Consider the following 16,143-nt stretch of genomic DNA (forward strand, 5'->3'; position numbering starts at 1 on the left):
CAGCGATCCTCCTACCTCTGCCTCCCAAGTGGTGGAATTAAAGATGTGTGCCATCATTTTTAAAAAATTTTGTTTTATTGACAACTTCCATAATTGTAAACAATATCCCATGGTAATTGGCTTAGCGGCTAAGGCATTTGCCTTCAAAGCCAAAGGACCTAGGTTTGATTCCTCCTCTTCTTTTAAAGATAGGGTCTCATGTGGCTTAAGCTGGCCTCAAATTTGGTATGTAGCCAAGGATGATCTTGAATTCCTGGTCTAAGCCCTTGCCTCCACCTCTCAAGTACTGGGATTACAGGCTGTATCATCACGTGCAGTTTACGTGGTGCTGGGATGGTGCGCAAGGCTTGGTATGTGTTGGAAAAGCACTGTACCAACTCAGCTATATCCCCCCGAACACGTGCTCTTTATAAAATTGCTCAGAGGATGGGCGTGGTGGCACATGCCTTTATCCAAGCCCTTGGGAGCAGAGGTAGGCAGATCGCTGTGAGTTTGAGGCCACCCTGAGACTACATAGTGATTCCAGGTCAGTAGGGTCAAATGAGACCCTACCTTGAAAAACCAAAAAAAAAAAAAAAAAAAACAACAACAACCAAACAAACAAATAAATAAAAAGCCCAAACTACTGAGACCAAAGTAGAGGGCAGCAACTACTCCACTGCCTTGTAGATTATGGGGTTCAGAGACTCACCTGCTTTTCATTCAAAGCAGATAGTTAAGGCGGGGACCAGCATGGGGCGGTGGCAATTACACCAGAGGCCCTCCGTATCACAGGCTCTTGGTGGACATTGGTGGAGTTAAGACAAGCCCTCGGGACAGAAGTGGCCTCTCTGCCAACCACATCTGCAGTGGCAAGCACCCTTACCCCTCACCTGTGCCTTCTGCTACTCCTTAACAGAGCGAGCCCGTCTCCCTCCCTGTAGGTCAAGGCCACAGACAGGACCATTCAGCTGGAGGCAGGGGCTGCCAGGCATGATCTTCCAAGGGGGCAACCTCTGGCTGGCACCTTGTGTCCACTCATCAATGAATGTGGTGACCAGGTGCTGCTCAGATCTCCTGACTCTTTACTAGGGTGTAAATGATTAACTAGCTGCTGTGGTTTTTAGAAAACGTTATTTATTTATTTATTATTTTTTCGTGTGTGGGGGGTGGTGTGCCAGGGGCTCTTGCCAATGCAAACCAATGCTAGATGCTTGTGCTTTAAAAATTTTTATTTTTATTTTTATTTATTTATTTGAGAGCAACAGAGAGAGAAAGAGGCAGATAAACAGAATGGGTACACCAGGGACTCCAGGCACTGCAAATGAACTCCAGATGCTTGCGCCCCCTTGTGCATCTGGCTAATGTGGGTCCTGGGGAATCGAGCCTCGAACCGGGGTCCTTAGGCTTCACAGGCAAGCGCTTAACTGCTAAGCCATCTCTCCAGCCCACTGTGCTACTTTTTATATAAAAGTGTGTGTGTGTGTGTGTGTGTGTATGTGGGTCTACAGAAAACCCTGTCTCACAAAACAAAAGATCCTTGGCTTGTCCCAGTTTCCCAGGATGGTAGACTGGGCTGTAGACTCTTCCATCCCTCTTCTTCCTTACCCCTCCCACATGGGTCAGGGCCAACGGCTCTGCCAGCTCCCCAGCTCCCCTCTATTTCTCCTCTCGGGTACGTTCTCTAGTAAATCTCTTTTGTGAAGGGCTCGGGATCAAACCCAGGACCTCACTCATGTTAGACAAGTGCCCTACCATTGAGCTAGATCCCTACCCCGAATCTCTGGCACTTGACATCTGCGTCTGGGCTAGGCCAGTAACACACCAGCGAACTGTTGGGTAAGAGACAAGCTGCTAAGACTCCTGTGCGGCAGCCTTGAGGGGCTGGCAGCAGGAGCCCGGATGAGGATGGAGGCTTGATCTAGCTGCGGTGGTGGTGGTCCCAGTCCCTGACTCACACTCGCTGTCCAGTTGCACAGTTGACCACGCACACTGCTGTCACCACGTTTAATTACTTTCTGCGTCTGCTGGTTTGTGTTTCTCGGCTGTCTGCCCCAGTAGGTTGCCGCTCCCTGGGGGAGAGAGGCCTTGTCTGTCTCTCCTCCTCTCGGGACCCAGCAGGGATCTGGCACGCGGGAGATGTTGAACACACACTTGGCGAATGAATAAACGACCGACCGGGCTAATTGTGTGCCGCCCAGCCAGCCTCTCTTCTGGGGGCCCTGGTGTTCTCACAGAAAATGAGGGGGTGGGTAGACACTGACAATTCTGCAATCGTAGGCACAAGCAGCTAATCATCACTTCAGAAGATTTTTAGTCCCATTAATCACCCAGTCAAAACAACAATTGGCTATCACCTTTTCTCTATCAAGACACGTAAGTTTTTTTTGTTTTTTTTTTAATGCTGCTAAAGCTATCAAAACAGTTTGAGGTTATGTTTCGGGAGACCTAAAAGTATTCGGGATGCTTGGCCTCATAATTCCATTTCTAAGAATCTATCCTAAGGAAATAATCATGGTTGTACAGAGAGATTTATGCATAGAGATGTTCCCTGAAGCATTATTTATTACAGAGGAAAATGGAAGCAATTTGAATAATAATAAATAATGTGTGTCCCGGCTAGTAAACCACCAGACACTTTACACATATATTTCTACTCTTTAGTAAGCCCATCAAGTAGGAATCTGAGACTCTAGTTTATGGGTGGCATTTGGAGGTTGAAGGACTTGTCCAAGGTCACAAACTAAGTCAGTGAGTGGTCGAGCTGGGATTCATTTTATTTATTGGTTATTTATTTATTAATGTATTTGAAAGAGAAAGATGGGAAGGGGCGTGTGGGGAGGAGTATGCGGGGGAGGGAAGGAAGAAATGGGCACACCAGAACTCCAGACACACGAGGTACCCTGTGCATCTGGCTTTACATGGGTACTGGGGAATTGAACCTGGGTCCTTAGGCTTTGCAGGCAAGCACCTTAATCACTGTGCCATCTCTCCAGCCCCTTCTTATTTATTTTTAAAAATATTTTATTTGCTGGGCATGGGGGTGCACGCCTTTAATCCCAGCACTCAGGAGGCAGAGGTAGGAGGATCATGGTGAGTTCAAGGCTACCCTGAGACTACATAGTGAATTCCAGGTCAGCCCGGGCTAGAGTGAGAATCTACCTTGAAAAACCAAGAAAAATATTTTATTTATTTGTGAGAGAAAAGGAGGCAGATATATATATAGAGAGAATGTGGGCATGGCAAGGCCTCTGGCCACTGAAAGTGAACTTCAGAAGCAAGTGCCACCTTGTGCATCCGGCTTCATGTGCGCACTGGGGAACTGAACCTGGGTTCTTTGGTCTTGTCGGCAAGCGCCTTAATCACTAAGCCATCTCCAGCCCTGAGATGAGATTCAAACCTACGTCTGGCTGTTTCCATTCTGTGCCACCTGCCACTTCTGACCACAGGGTGCCAGTTAGGAGAATTATGACTGTCCACAGAAAGCCATGTTAGAGAGATGGTCATCATTTCCCCAAATATCTGATGACAGAGGTGTAAGTGAAAGGAATAAATCACACATACAGTCATGATTTGAGGGTTGGGGTATGACTCAGCAGTTGCTCAGTACACCCCAGGGTTCGACCCTTAGTATCCAAAACACCCCAAACAAACAACTCCCCCAAACCCAAAATCATGATTTGAGGATTGGTAATACAGCTCAGCACCTGCCTAGCATGTTTGAGGTCTTGGGTCCAATACCAAAGAAACCCCAAACAACCCCCCCAAGAAGCCAGGCATGATTTGAAATGTGAAAATAGGTGACTAAATAGGGGCTGGAGATGTCTCAGTAGTTAATTGGTTGCAAAGCTTGCCAGTCTGGGTTTAATTCCTCAGTCACCCAAGTATAACTGAATGGGTGTTCATTTGCAGAAGCAAGAGACCTTGGAACTCTCAAAACACACACACACACACACACACACACACACACACACACACACTTTTTTTTTTTTGAGGCTGACCTGGAATTTACTATGTAATCTCAGGCTGGCCTCAAACTTATAGCGATCCTCCTACTTCTTCCTCCCAAGTGCTGCGATCAAAGGCATGCACCACTACCATACCCAGCACAAATAAAATTTTTTAAAAAATATATTTTATTATTTATTTATTTGAGAGAGAGAGAGAGAGAGAGAGAGAGAGAGTGTGAATGGGTGCTCCAGGGCCTCCAGCCACTGCAAATGAGCTCCAGACGCATGCACCCCTTTGCCTATCTGGCTTATATGGGTCCTGGAGAGTTGAACCGGGATCCTTTGGCTTTGCAGGCAAACGCCTTAGCTGCTAAACTATCTCTCTAGCCCACAAATAAAAAAAATATTTAAGTGCCATAAACACAAAGATACAAAATGAATGGATTATAGCAAAAAGTTTTTTCAAAATGCTTTAAATTTTATTTTGAGAGAGACGGAGAGATACACACATACACACTGATAGAGAGAATGGGCCTTCAAGGGCATCCAGCTGCTGCCAGCGAACTCCAGATGCATGCATCACCTTGTGCACCTAGCTTATGTGGGTCTTGGGAAATTGAACCTATGTCCTTTGGCTTTGCAGACAAGCGCATTAACTGCTAAGCCATCTCCCCAGCCCAGCAAAATGTTTTTTGCGCTTTATCCCTGGGTTGAGAAATTATGAGCAACTCTGTTTTTTTTTTTCTTTAAACGTCTATATGTTCTCTAACTTTCCAAATTGAAGCATATGTCAGATATAACACAATAAGAAAATGTAAATATAGAACAAAGAATAGGTGTAAGGCATGGGTGCTTGAAATGTCCCGACCTTTACGGTTCTGGAAACATCTCATCTCTATTGTAACCAGGGCACCCTGTCCATGACGCTGTCAGCCGGTGGTCACAGAGCACCTTCTCCTAGCGCAGGCGTGCACACACACACGCACACACACGCCTTCCAGGGGCTTCCTCTGGGATTTAGGCTTCAAGTTCGAGGCACTAGCTAAGCCATAGCCCTGAACCCTGACGAGCTTGGACCCAGCATGCCCCAGCCAGCCTTGGCTGCAGCCACGGGCCCTGGCCCACCTAGGAGGTGCCAGCAAAGACTCTGAGCGCTTCCCCACTCTTCCCTTTGGAAGGTTCCCACTGCCTCTGCCTCACAAGTGGACGCGCTGACTTTGCCCATCACGGTGGGCTCTGGAAGAGTCCTCCAGTGCACCACGAGCCGGTGCACAGGCTTCTAAGAAGACTCCGCCGTCTCTTTTTATCCCTCTGCCGTCTTTGGTTGCTTCGGGGTGTCAATGTGCTAACGTTGTCTTACTCTGAAAACTGGGAGGCTCAAAATCAAATTTGAGATTATCCCTTTCTTTTGTTGTTATAATCATATATATTTTTTCTTCTCTCCCTCTCTCTCTTTATTTTTAATAACATTTTCCATGATTATAAAAAGTATCCCATGGTAATACCCTTCCCCCCCTCCCACCCCTACAGAATCCCATGTAACCCAGGCAGGCCTTGAATTTGCTATGTAGCTAAGGATGTCTTTGAACTTCTGATCTTACTGCCTCTACTTCCGGAGTGCTGGCATGCCACCATGCCAGGTTTAAACAATGCTGAGGATTGAACACAGGGGCTCTGTAAATACTAGGCAAACACTCTGCCAACTGGGCTATATCCATAGGCTCCCTACAGTTCTCTTTCTAAAAAATGAAACATCTAAGTTCTTAATTTACTTACTTGTGTATTATAAAACTCAAGAAATAAGCTGGCCGTGGAGGCATACACCTTTAATCCCGGCACTTGGAAGGCAGGGGTAGGAGGATCCTTGTAAATTTGAGGTCAGTCTGAGACTACAGAGTGTGTTCAAAGTCAGCCAGGGCTAGAGTGAGACCCTATTTTGAAAAATTAATTAATTAATTAATTAATTAACTCAAAAAAATCCCTTTCAAAAGATGACAGGGTGTGATGGCTGGCTGTAATTTTTATAGTTTTTATTTTTTCGAGGCAAGCCCAACAGACTGCTTTTTTTTTTTTAATGAGTGAGTAAGAGAGAGAGAGAGAGAGAGAGAATATATATGAACTGGCCAGGGCCTCTAGCCACTGAAAATGAACTCCAGACATGTGCCCCCTTGTGCACATGTGTGATCTTGTATGCCTATGTCCCTGTGTGTCTGGCTGATGTGGGACCTAGAGGGTTGAACATGAGTCCTTAGGCAAGCACCTTAACTGCTAAGCCATCTCTCCAACTTTGTAATTTTTACAAATTTTGGAATTTTTGAGGTAGGGTCTCACACTAGCCCAGGCTGACCTAGAACTCACAACAATCCTACCTCTGCCTCCCAAGTGCTAGGATTAAAGGTATGTGCTACCATGCCTTGGCTCTGGCGGTAATTTTAAAAAAATATATTTTAATTTATTTATGAGAGGAAGAAAGGAAGGGAATGGGCATGCCTGGGCTTCCTGCCACTGCAAATTTACTCCAGATGCACGCACACTTTGTGCATCTGCCTTAACATGGGTACTGGGGAATCAAACCCAGGCCCTAGGCTGGCAGGCTTTGCAAGCAAGTGCCTTTAACTGCTGAGCTATCTCCCCAGCCCGTTTTTTTTTTTTTTTTAATTTTTTTTTTGGTTCATTTTTTATTTATTTATTTGAGAGCGACAGACATAGAGAGAAAGACAGATAGAGGGAGAGAGAGAGAATGGGCGCGCCAGGGCTTCCAGCCTCTGCAAACGAACTCCAGACGCGTGCGCCCCCTTGTGCATCTGGCTAACGTGGGGCCTGGGGAACCGAGCCTCGAACCGGGGTCCTTAGGCTTCACAGGCAAGCGCTTAACCGCTAAGCCATCTCTCCAGCCCTTTTTTTTTTTTGAGACAAGGACTCACTATGAATCACAGGCTGGCCTTGAGCTCACAGCAATCCTCCTGCCTCACAGCCTTCCGAGTTCTGGGGTTAGTGGAATATACCACCATGCCTGGTTGACAGGGGTTGTTACTGACAACTGTAATCATTTTGCTTGGCATCTCTGCCCCTCAGCAAAGGGACTTGCATGTCCCCCTGACCTAGGCATCACTTCCTCCTGGTAAGGGTCCCTGTTCTCTCAGGTCACCAGGCAGGCCGGGTACCGCTGCAGAAGTCCCCATCTCAGGTGCTCTGGCAGGCTCATCTGTCCCTGCATCCCCGCTTCCCACCTCCTTCCCCAGACACAGATTAATCACCAGCTAATAGGAGCCGAAAGCCGCACAATGCAGGCAGCTTTTCGGGGTAGATTTTCCTGCCTTTCTTTCTCAGCTGCGATGAGATTTCTATCAATGCTGCATCTGCTGGCAAGATCAATCTTTCAAAGGTAATCCGCCATCATGGCTCCTGGAATTCATCTATGACAATCCAATTGTAGAGGGGACATTCAAGAGGCCCAACACCCGGGCACCTTCTTCAAGGTGACTGCTGTATGAAGGAGGATGGCTTCTTTTGTGTGCCAAGAGATTGGGGGGAGGGCGGGGAAGGGGAGGGAATGAAATGTCAGGAGAGCTGACAGGCTGGGGCTCCTTCCCAGGTAGGTGTTGATGCCTCTGTGTAGCAGCTAGCTGGAGGGCTGGGGCTGGTCTCAGAGTGTCCACTAAGTGTCCACTCTCAAAAAAAAGCTGCAGATGTGCAGTCTGCCGGGGTACAGGGCTTTGTGGCAAGTTCTGCAGACGTGAGGGGCGAATGAGGCATCTCTTAGGGAGATGGTGGGTGAAGGCTTCACTTTCAAAGACCACAAAAGAGGCTTCCTGCCCCAGGCTGATCAGAAGTGATGGAAACTGTACAAACAAACCTAGACAGGAAAGGGCACCTATCAGTGCATTTTCTTAGAGGTAGGTTCTCGATCTAGCTCAGGCTGACCAAGACTCGAGCCTGCAGTCCTAGGCTGGTTTCGATTCTCATACGTCTGTCTCCTGAGTGGGATTTAAAGGACTGTGGTGGCGCACGCCTTTAATCCCAGCACTCAGGAAGCAGAGGCAGGAGGATTGCCGTGAGTTGGAGGCCAGCCTGAGATTACAGAGTGAATTCCAGGTCAGCCTGGGCTACAGTGAGACTGTACCTTGAAAATGAAAACAAAAACAAAAACAAGGGCTGGAGAAATGGCTCAGTGGTTAAAGGCGCTTGCAAAGCCAAGTCTGCTGACTGGGGTTTGATTCCCTAGCATCCATGTAAGCCAGATGTATAAAGTGGCACATATGTCTGGAGTTCATGTGCAGTGGCAAGAAGCCCTGGCATACTCATTCTCTCTCTCTCTCTCTCTCTACCCACCTATTTCTGCATCTCTCTCTTTTTCAAATAAATAAAGATTAAAAAATATTTTTTATTTATTGTAAGGAAATAGAGAAAATGAGAGAGAGAATGGGCATGCCAGGGCCTCCAGCCACTGCAAACAAACTCCAGACGCATGCGCCCTCTTGTGCATCTGGCTTACATATGGGTCCTGGGGAGTCGAACTTGGGTCCTTTGCCTTTTCAGGCTAGAGCCTTAATGGCTAAGCCATCTCTCCAGCCTCCCCCCCAATTTAAAAAAAATTCAAAATAACCAAACAAACAAGGAAAGGGTAGGGAAATAGCTAAGATAAGCCAGTCAGTCAAGTGCTTATCTTGCCAGCATAAGGATCTGAGTTTCATCTTCAGAACATGTAAAAATGCCTGGCTGGGCTGGACAGATTGCTAAGTGGTTAGAGATGCTTGCTTGCAAAGCCTGACAGCCCTGGTTTGATTCCCCAAAACCCACATAAAGCCATGCACAAGGTGGTGCGTGCATTAGAAGTTCATTTGCGGTAGCTGGAGGCTCTGGTGCACCCATTTTTTTTCTCTCTCTCTGTCTGATTCTATTTCTGCCTCTCTCTCTCTCTCTCTCTCAAATAAATAAATAAGTAAATAAATAAATAAATAGAATGTAAAATGCCTGGGGGCTGGAGAGATGGCTTAGCGGTTCAGACACTTGCTTGTAATTCTCCAGGTCCCATATAAGCCAAATGCACAAGGGGGCGCATGTGCCTGGAGTTCGTTTGTAGAGGCTGAAGGCCCTAGCACACCCATTCTCACCCCCACTCTTTCTCTACCTCTCTCTGTCTCTAATAAGTAAATAAAAATAAATCTTTAGCCGGGCGTGGTGGCGCACGCCTTTAATCCCAGCACTCGGGAGGCAGAGGTAGGAGGATCGCTGTGAGTTTGAGGCCACCCTGAGACTACATAGTGAATTCCAGGTTAGCCTGGACCACAGTGAGACCCTACCTTGAAAAATAAAATAAAAAAATAAATAAAAAAATAAATAAATAATCTTTTAAAAAATGCCTGGCATGGTGGTACACTCTTGCAATGCCAGTCTTGAGGAGGTGGGGAGAGGGCTTGCTGGCCAGCTACTCTAGCCTCATCAGTGAGCTCCAGGCCAACCAGACACATCTCCACAGAAAATAACAGTAGTTGGCATTCCTGAGGACCACCACCCGGGGCTGTTCTCTGCCCCTCCACTCACGCGCACATACGCATGCGCACACACCCGCCAAGAAAATTAAAAACAAATGAGGGAGGGCAAGGGAGGGAAATACCATGGTTTGTTGTCTGTAAGTATAGAAGTTGTCAATAAAAATAAATTAAAAAAAAAACAAAACAAAACAGACAAAAAAAATTAGACAGACATCAGTTCACAGACAGAACTTCTTAGACAGATGTGCATGCCTATGGTGGATGGATTCAGGTGTCCCCCATAAACTTGGGTGTTCTAAATGCTAGGTTTCCAGCTGATGGAGATTTGAGGATTAATGCCTCCTGGAGGGAGTGTATTGTTGGGGACGGGCTTATGGGTGTTATGGCCAGTTTCCCCATTCCAGTGTTTGGCACACTCTCCTGTTGGTACTGTACACCTGATGTTGGCCAGGGGGTGATGTCCACCCTCTGCTCATGCTATCGTTTTCCCTGCCATTGTGGAGCTTCCCCTCAAGCCTGTGAGCCAAAATAAACCTCTTTTTTTTCCCCTCACAAGCTGCTCTTGGTTGGGTGATTTCCGCCAGCAATGCGAGCCCGACTGCAACAATGCCATTTAAGACGAGCTCAGTGATGCTTGTTCAGGGTAGGCTGAGACAAGTGTGACAGAGAGGGATGTGCAAGGCTACTTGACACCTCCAGGAGCCCAGGCTCTCCCAGAGGAGTCGAGGGAACGCACTCTGCCTGGCACCGGGCTGGAAGGCACCCTCAGCGGTCCCATGTCTAAGAAGCGCTCCTGCCTCCAAGCCCCTGAAACATGACACGCATTAAAGACGGTAAAGCAAATAATCATTAATATTGGATGGGCTGAGATTAGCGTCGGAGAAGAGGGAGTCCTTCCAGATTAATAATGCATTAAGGACTCCTTTCGGAAGAAAGATGAATCATGCAAGGCACAATTGCTCAGGCACGAGAAGAAAATAATAGCTCTTTAATTTAGGGCTTGGGTGGGTGTCTGGTGGGAAAGTGGGGCTGACGCGGCCGCCCGGCCTCCTGTCCCCGAGAGAACCTACCCTTGGCTTGCCAGGAGGGGCCGGGGGTCCTCAAGCTATTCTTCACGTAGGGGGGATGTGAGGTAGGCAGCTGCTCATGGCCCGGCCAACCATGGAGAGAGAGAGCCTGGGTTCTCACCCTACCCTCTCGCCTCGTTCCAATGTCACCTCCTTCAGGAAGCCTTCCCTGACCAGATCGGTGGTCTCTTGTCACCCTTCCTGTTACATCTTCTGAGTCACAGTCATTTGAGGGACCCAGCAGAGCCAGCCTCATATATCTTATCCATCCTGAGCTTTTTCCCACGTCTGACATCAGGTGTGTTATGCTCCTAATGGTGTATCAGAGTATGATGGAAACCCCCTTGTTCAGAGCTGCGAGTCACTCCTGATGCCACCTCATATTTGAAGAGCAGTGCCAGAAGGAAGGTGACCAGTGTGGGTGAGCGCCCAGACATGAGGTTCCCCAAGGTTTCTCCCTTGTGGCCCCGCCCTGTGGGTGCTGCGTTTTCTGAGTGACTGAGTACAGCAAGGCACAGGTCAGGCGTGGGCAGCTGGCTCGGCTCCGGGACCTCTCCGCACACTGGCCTTCCTGAATGTCGCCCTTGTCTAGTGCCACTCCGACCACTCAGCTCCAGGGATCGAGGGACCATCTCCATCCCACATGCTGAGGTGCCCCATGCTTGGGTGACCACAGCCTCCATGGTGATTTGCAATGAATCAAATGCTAGAAGTGAAGAGGGGCCTTGGGCCCAGGCTCCATCCTGTGGTCTGGATGCCAGGGTTATACAGAAAATGTGTGCTCTGATATGCCAACAGTGTAGTGCCGGGCATGATGGCACACGCCTTTAATCCCAGCGCTCCAGAGGCAGAGGTAGGAGGATCGCCGCGAGTTTAAGGTCACCCTGAGATTACACAGTGAATTCCAGGTCAGCCTGGGCTAAAGTGACACCCTACCTCTAAAATAGCAAAAAAAAAAAAAAAAATCTAAGCAGTTAAGGTGCTTGCCTGCAAAGCCTAAGAACCTGGCTTTTATTCCCCCAAGACCCATGTCAAGCCAGATGGTGCATGTGTCTGGAGTTCATTTGTAGTGGCTGGAGGCCCTGGTGCACTCATTCTCTCTCATAATTAAATTACTTTTACAAAAAAAAAAAAATCTCAATACTTCTGGGCATGGTGATTCATGCCTTTAACCCCAGCACTCGGGAGGCAGAGGTAGGAGGATTGCCATGAGTTCCAGGCCACCCTGAGAATACATGGTGATTTCCTGGTCAGCCTGGGCTAAAGTGAGAGCCTGCTTTGAAAAACACAAGCAAACAAACAAAAACAATCCAAACCAGGGCTGGAGGGATGGATTAGTGGTTAAGGTGCTTGCCTGCAAAGCCAAAGGACCCTGGTTTGATTCCCCAGGACCCATGTATGCCAGATGCACAAGGAGGCACATGCATCTGGAGTTCGTTTGCAGCCGCTGGAGGCCCTGATGCATCCATTCCCTTTCTCACTCTCTCTCTCTCTCTCTCTCTGCCTCTTTCTCTATGTCAGATAAATAAATAAATAAATAAAAATATTTTTAAAAAATCCAAACCAGCAGCAGAACAGCCCTCCCTTCTGGGCTGTCCACATGCCAGGGAGACAGGCGGCGCCTCTACCCTCTACTGCTGGAATAGCTGGCATCAGAGAGAAGTCAGCGAGGCATTTCCTGGGGACTGGAAGCCCATTTATTAACAGAATGCAGGGCTGGTGAGAGGGAGGAAGAGGGGAGAGGGAGGAAGAAGAGGCTGGGGGCCCCTTGAGTCTCGGCTTCCCAAACCTCAGCCATCTTTGAAAGCAGGAATGGGACCAGCTTCAGGCCACCTTCCTCCATGCTTAGGATGACCTTTGTCTCTCCTGCTACTCCACCCTGCCAGGACCTGCTAGGACAAGCCTCACTTGCCCCAAGGGCCATCTGTGGCTCAGGCTCTGCCCTGGTTATTTAGTGTGACCAGGGGGAATGTTGTCCAGGTAGCGCACCAGCCACAGCGCAACAAACCCCGCCGCCCACCTGAGCTCTCCGGGGACTGTGCAGTCCTGCCTCTCATCCCTGCCTGTCACCAGGCACCTCCCTAGCTCCTGTGTGAGGGCTTAGACCGGCTCACGGTGAAGTGCAGGCAGCTGGGTGTGGTGAGCAGCAGGTGACCTTAAGTCTGGTCTTGACTCTAAGAGATTAAGGACCCAGGTATGGTGGCACGCGCCTTTAGTCCCAGCACTCAGAAGGCAGAGGTAGGAGGATCACCATGAGTTTGAGGCCAGCCTGAGACTACATAGTGAATCCCAGGTCAGCCTGGGCTAGAGTGAGACCTTACCTCGGAAAAACCAAAAAACCAAAGCCAGGCGTGGTGGCGCATGCCTTTAATCCCAGCACTTGGGAGGCAGAGGAAGGAGGATCGCCTTGAGTTCAAGGCCACCCTGAGACTCCATAGTGAATTCCAGGTCAGCCTGGGCTAGGGTGAGACCCTACCACTCGAAACACCAAATAAAAAGAAAGAAAGAAAGAAAGAAAGAAAGAAAGAAAGAAAGACCAAAAAACCAGGGCAGAAAAGATTGATGGCTGAGGTCTTCCTGGCTGCCTGGAAACCCTACCACAGCCCACCCTGCCCTGCCCTTACCTGTTCCCAAGTCATACCTGGCAGTGTTGTCGACGTCACAGGGGCAGGGCATGGTGCAGCCCGGGCCGTGCAGACCTTCCGGGCATAGCCGCTTCTGGCAGCGTGGGCCCTTGTAGCCCGGCTCGCACTCACAGGCGCCCGTGGTGGGCGAACACTGGCCCCCATTGTGGCAGTCACAATGCTGTGAACACTGGAAGCCGAAGGTCCCAAAGGGGCATTCCTCTTGGCACCTGAGGGAGAGCAGAGCGAGGCTTGAAGGTGCGGGTGGGAAGCCCTCGCTTGCCCTTCCAGATCCTCTAGCATGGAGCCTGGAGGGGTCTGGCTCTTGCAGTCTCCTCTCCATGGGGTAGTTCACCCCAGACTTCCCCCATCACACCAGCAATAAGTTTGCATTATCAAATTTCATTGATGATAAGCTTTATATATATAATATATATAACATAACATAATATATATATTATTTATTTGCAAGCAGAGAGAGATTGAGAGAGAGAGAGAGAGAAAGAGAGAGAGAGGAGACAGACAGACAATGGACACACCAGAGCCTTTTGCCACTGCAAACGAACCCCAGATGCATGTACCCCCTTGTGCATCTGGCTTATGTGTGTACTGGGGAATTGAACCTAGGTCCTTTGGCTTTGCAGGCAAGTGCCTTAACTGTTAAGCCATCTCTCCAGCCATACATACACACACACACACACACATATGTATATATATATATATTTTCAAGGTAGATATCGCTCTAGCCCATGCTGACCTGGAACTCACTATGTAGTCTCAGGGTGGCCTCGAACTCAGTGATCCTCCTACCTCTGCCTCCCGAGTGCTGGGATTAAAGGCGTGCACCACCACGCCTAGCAACTTTGATTTTTTTTTAATTTTAAAAATTGTGGTAAAATACATATGTTATGACTTCATTATGTCTCTTCTAAAATTCATGCTGAAATCTAATTGCAATAATAAGAGTATTAAGGCATATTCTGGGGATGGTGGCACACACCTGTAATCCCGGCACTCAAGAGGCTAAGACAGGATGATGGCTGTGTGCTTGAGGCTAGCCTGGGGTACAGTGAGCTGTAGGTCAGCCCGTACTAGAGTGAGTCCCTGCCTCAAAGAGAATAAAAAAGATAGGAAGGGCTTGGGAGATGGCTCAGCAGTTAAGGTGCTTGCTAGCAAAGCCACGAGACCCAGGTTGCATTCCCCAGGACCCATGTAAGCCAGATACACAAGGTGGCACATGCATCTGGAGTTCATTTGCAGTGGCTGGAGGTCCTGGTACACCCATTCTCACTCTCTCTCTCTCTTTCTGTCTCAAAAAAAAAAAAAAAATCTTAAAAAAGAAATTTAAAAAAAAGGAAGGGAGGGAAGAAGGAAAGGAAGGAAGGAAGGAAAAGTAGGGAAGAAAAGAGATGGGTGGCCTGTAGGAGGTGATTAGGCCATGGAAGTCCTACCTTGTGAATGGAAAAAAATGGGTTAGAGCCTTATGAAAGGGCTGACGAGAACTAGCGAGGTCCCCTCCACCTTGCAGAAACCAGGCCCTTGCCAGCCACTGAACCTGCTGGTACCTTGAACTTGGACTCCCCAGGCTTCCAAACTGTGAAAACCAGATGCTGTGTCTGTCTCTTACCCATCCTTGGGTGTCCTGTCATAGCAGTGTGGGCAGACCAGTGCAACACAAATACCAACGTCACCAGTTACAACCATCGCGTAGGGTTGGCTGGCATTAAACATATTCATGAAGGTGTGCAACTATGGCAAGCACCCATGTCCAGAACATTTTCATCTTCCAATGCTGAGATGCCAAACCCACGATCAGTAGTCCTTCTGCTTAAAGATGCATTTGAGCAGCTCTGAAATCAGATAAGGCTGATAATGGATGCCACGACATGCTTTAATCGCCATTGTTTTTCATCTTAGCAGTATAAAAAATAAGCGTGCATCTTACAATCAGGGACAGCTTAAGGTTGACAAAGCAGGTGGTTTAATTTCTATACACTGAGTCTATGTTTTTTGTTGTTCTTGCTGTTATTTGCCTTTTTTTTTTTTCTCCCCCGAGGTAGGGTCTCACGCTAGCCCAGGCTGACCTGGAATTCACTATGGAGTCTCAGGGTAGCCTAGAACTCTCGGCGATCCTCCTACCTCCGCCTCCCGAATGCTGGGATTAAAGGTGTGCGCCACCACGCCCGGCCTGTTCTGCTTTTTGACTAGACAGGGTCTTGCTATGTAATCTGGACTGGCCTCAAATTTACAGCGATTCTGCTTCTGCCTCCCGAGTACTGGGATGACAAGCATTTGTTTCTGAGTCTCTTGAGCAGAAGCCATTTCTTCTGTCATCCGGGGTGATGAGTCTCCTCCTCCAGGGTATAATTTCCCCTGAGTGGGAGCAGCGCCCTCCGCCATCTGAGGATCGCTCCCCAGACTGGGGCTAGTTCCCCCTTGCCAGGAGCCGGGGTCCTCTCAAGGCAGCCGGGAGGACTGGTCCCCTTTGGGTCTGCCCATGCTTACATGTGCTTTAGCCCTTAGCATTGTGAGAATCACTCTAGTGCGTTTGCCTTGCTTCCTTCTGCTGTGGGTCTTTTTTTTTTAAAAAAATATTTTATTTATTATTTATTTGAGAGCGACAGACACAGAGAGAAAGACAGATAGAGTGAGAGAGAGAGAATGGGTGCACCAGGGCTTCCAGCCTCTGCAAACGAACTCCAGACGCGTGCGCCCCCTTGTGCATCTGGCTAACGTAGGACCTGGGGAACCGAGCCTCGAACCGGGGTCCTTAGGTTTCACAGGCAAGCGCTTAACCGCTAAGCCATCTCTCCAGCCCTGCTGTGGGTCTTTGACCCTCAGCTGGGACCCCGACTTCCTGAACATGCCTCAAAATCCTTTGCTGCACTCCCAGGGGATACAGGGTCAAGGTCATAGCACGGTGTGGGGTAAACTTGGAAGCAATCCTGAATTGGAGGGAAATACCTTCTGGCTTCTTGCTTTTTTTTTTTGGACAGGGTCTTGTGTAGCCCAGACTAGCCTTGAACTT

General features: G+C 48.5%; 1 protein-coding gene across 7 annotated transcripts in view; it reads right to left on the reverse strand.

Annotated features, from left to right (window-relative positions):
* Nucleotides 1-16,143, reverse strand: part of Megf11 (multiple EGF like domains 11) — a 413,620-nt gene that overhangs the window by 63,007 nt on the left and 334,470 nt on the right. For all 7 annotated transcript variants that reach the window (XM_045160746.1, XM_045160744.1, XM_045160745.1 and 4 more), the window contains one exon: nucleotides 13,133-13,345. In XM_045160746.1, the coding sequence (XP_045016681.1) occupies nucleotides 13,133-13,345 (213 nt within the window). The remainder of the gene's footprint in view (nucleotides 1-13,132; nucleotides 13,346-16,143) is intronic.

Source organism: Jaculus jaculus, chromosome 10, assembly GCF_020740685.1.
Source record: "Jaculus jaculus isolate mJacJac1 chromosome 10, mJacJac1.mat.Y.cur, whole genome shotgun sequence".
NCBI classification, from domain to species: domain Eukaryota; kingdom Metazoa; phylum Chordata; class Mammalia; order Rodentia; family Dipodidae; genus Jaculus; species Jaculus jaculus.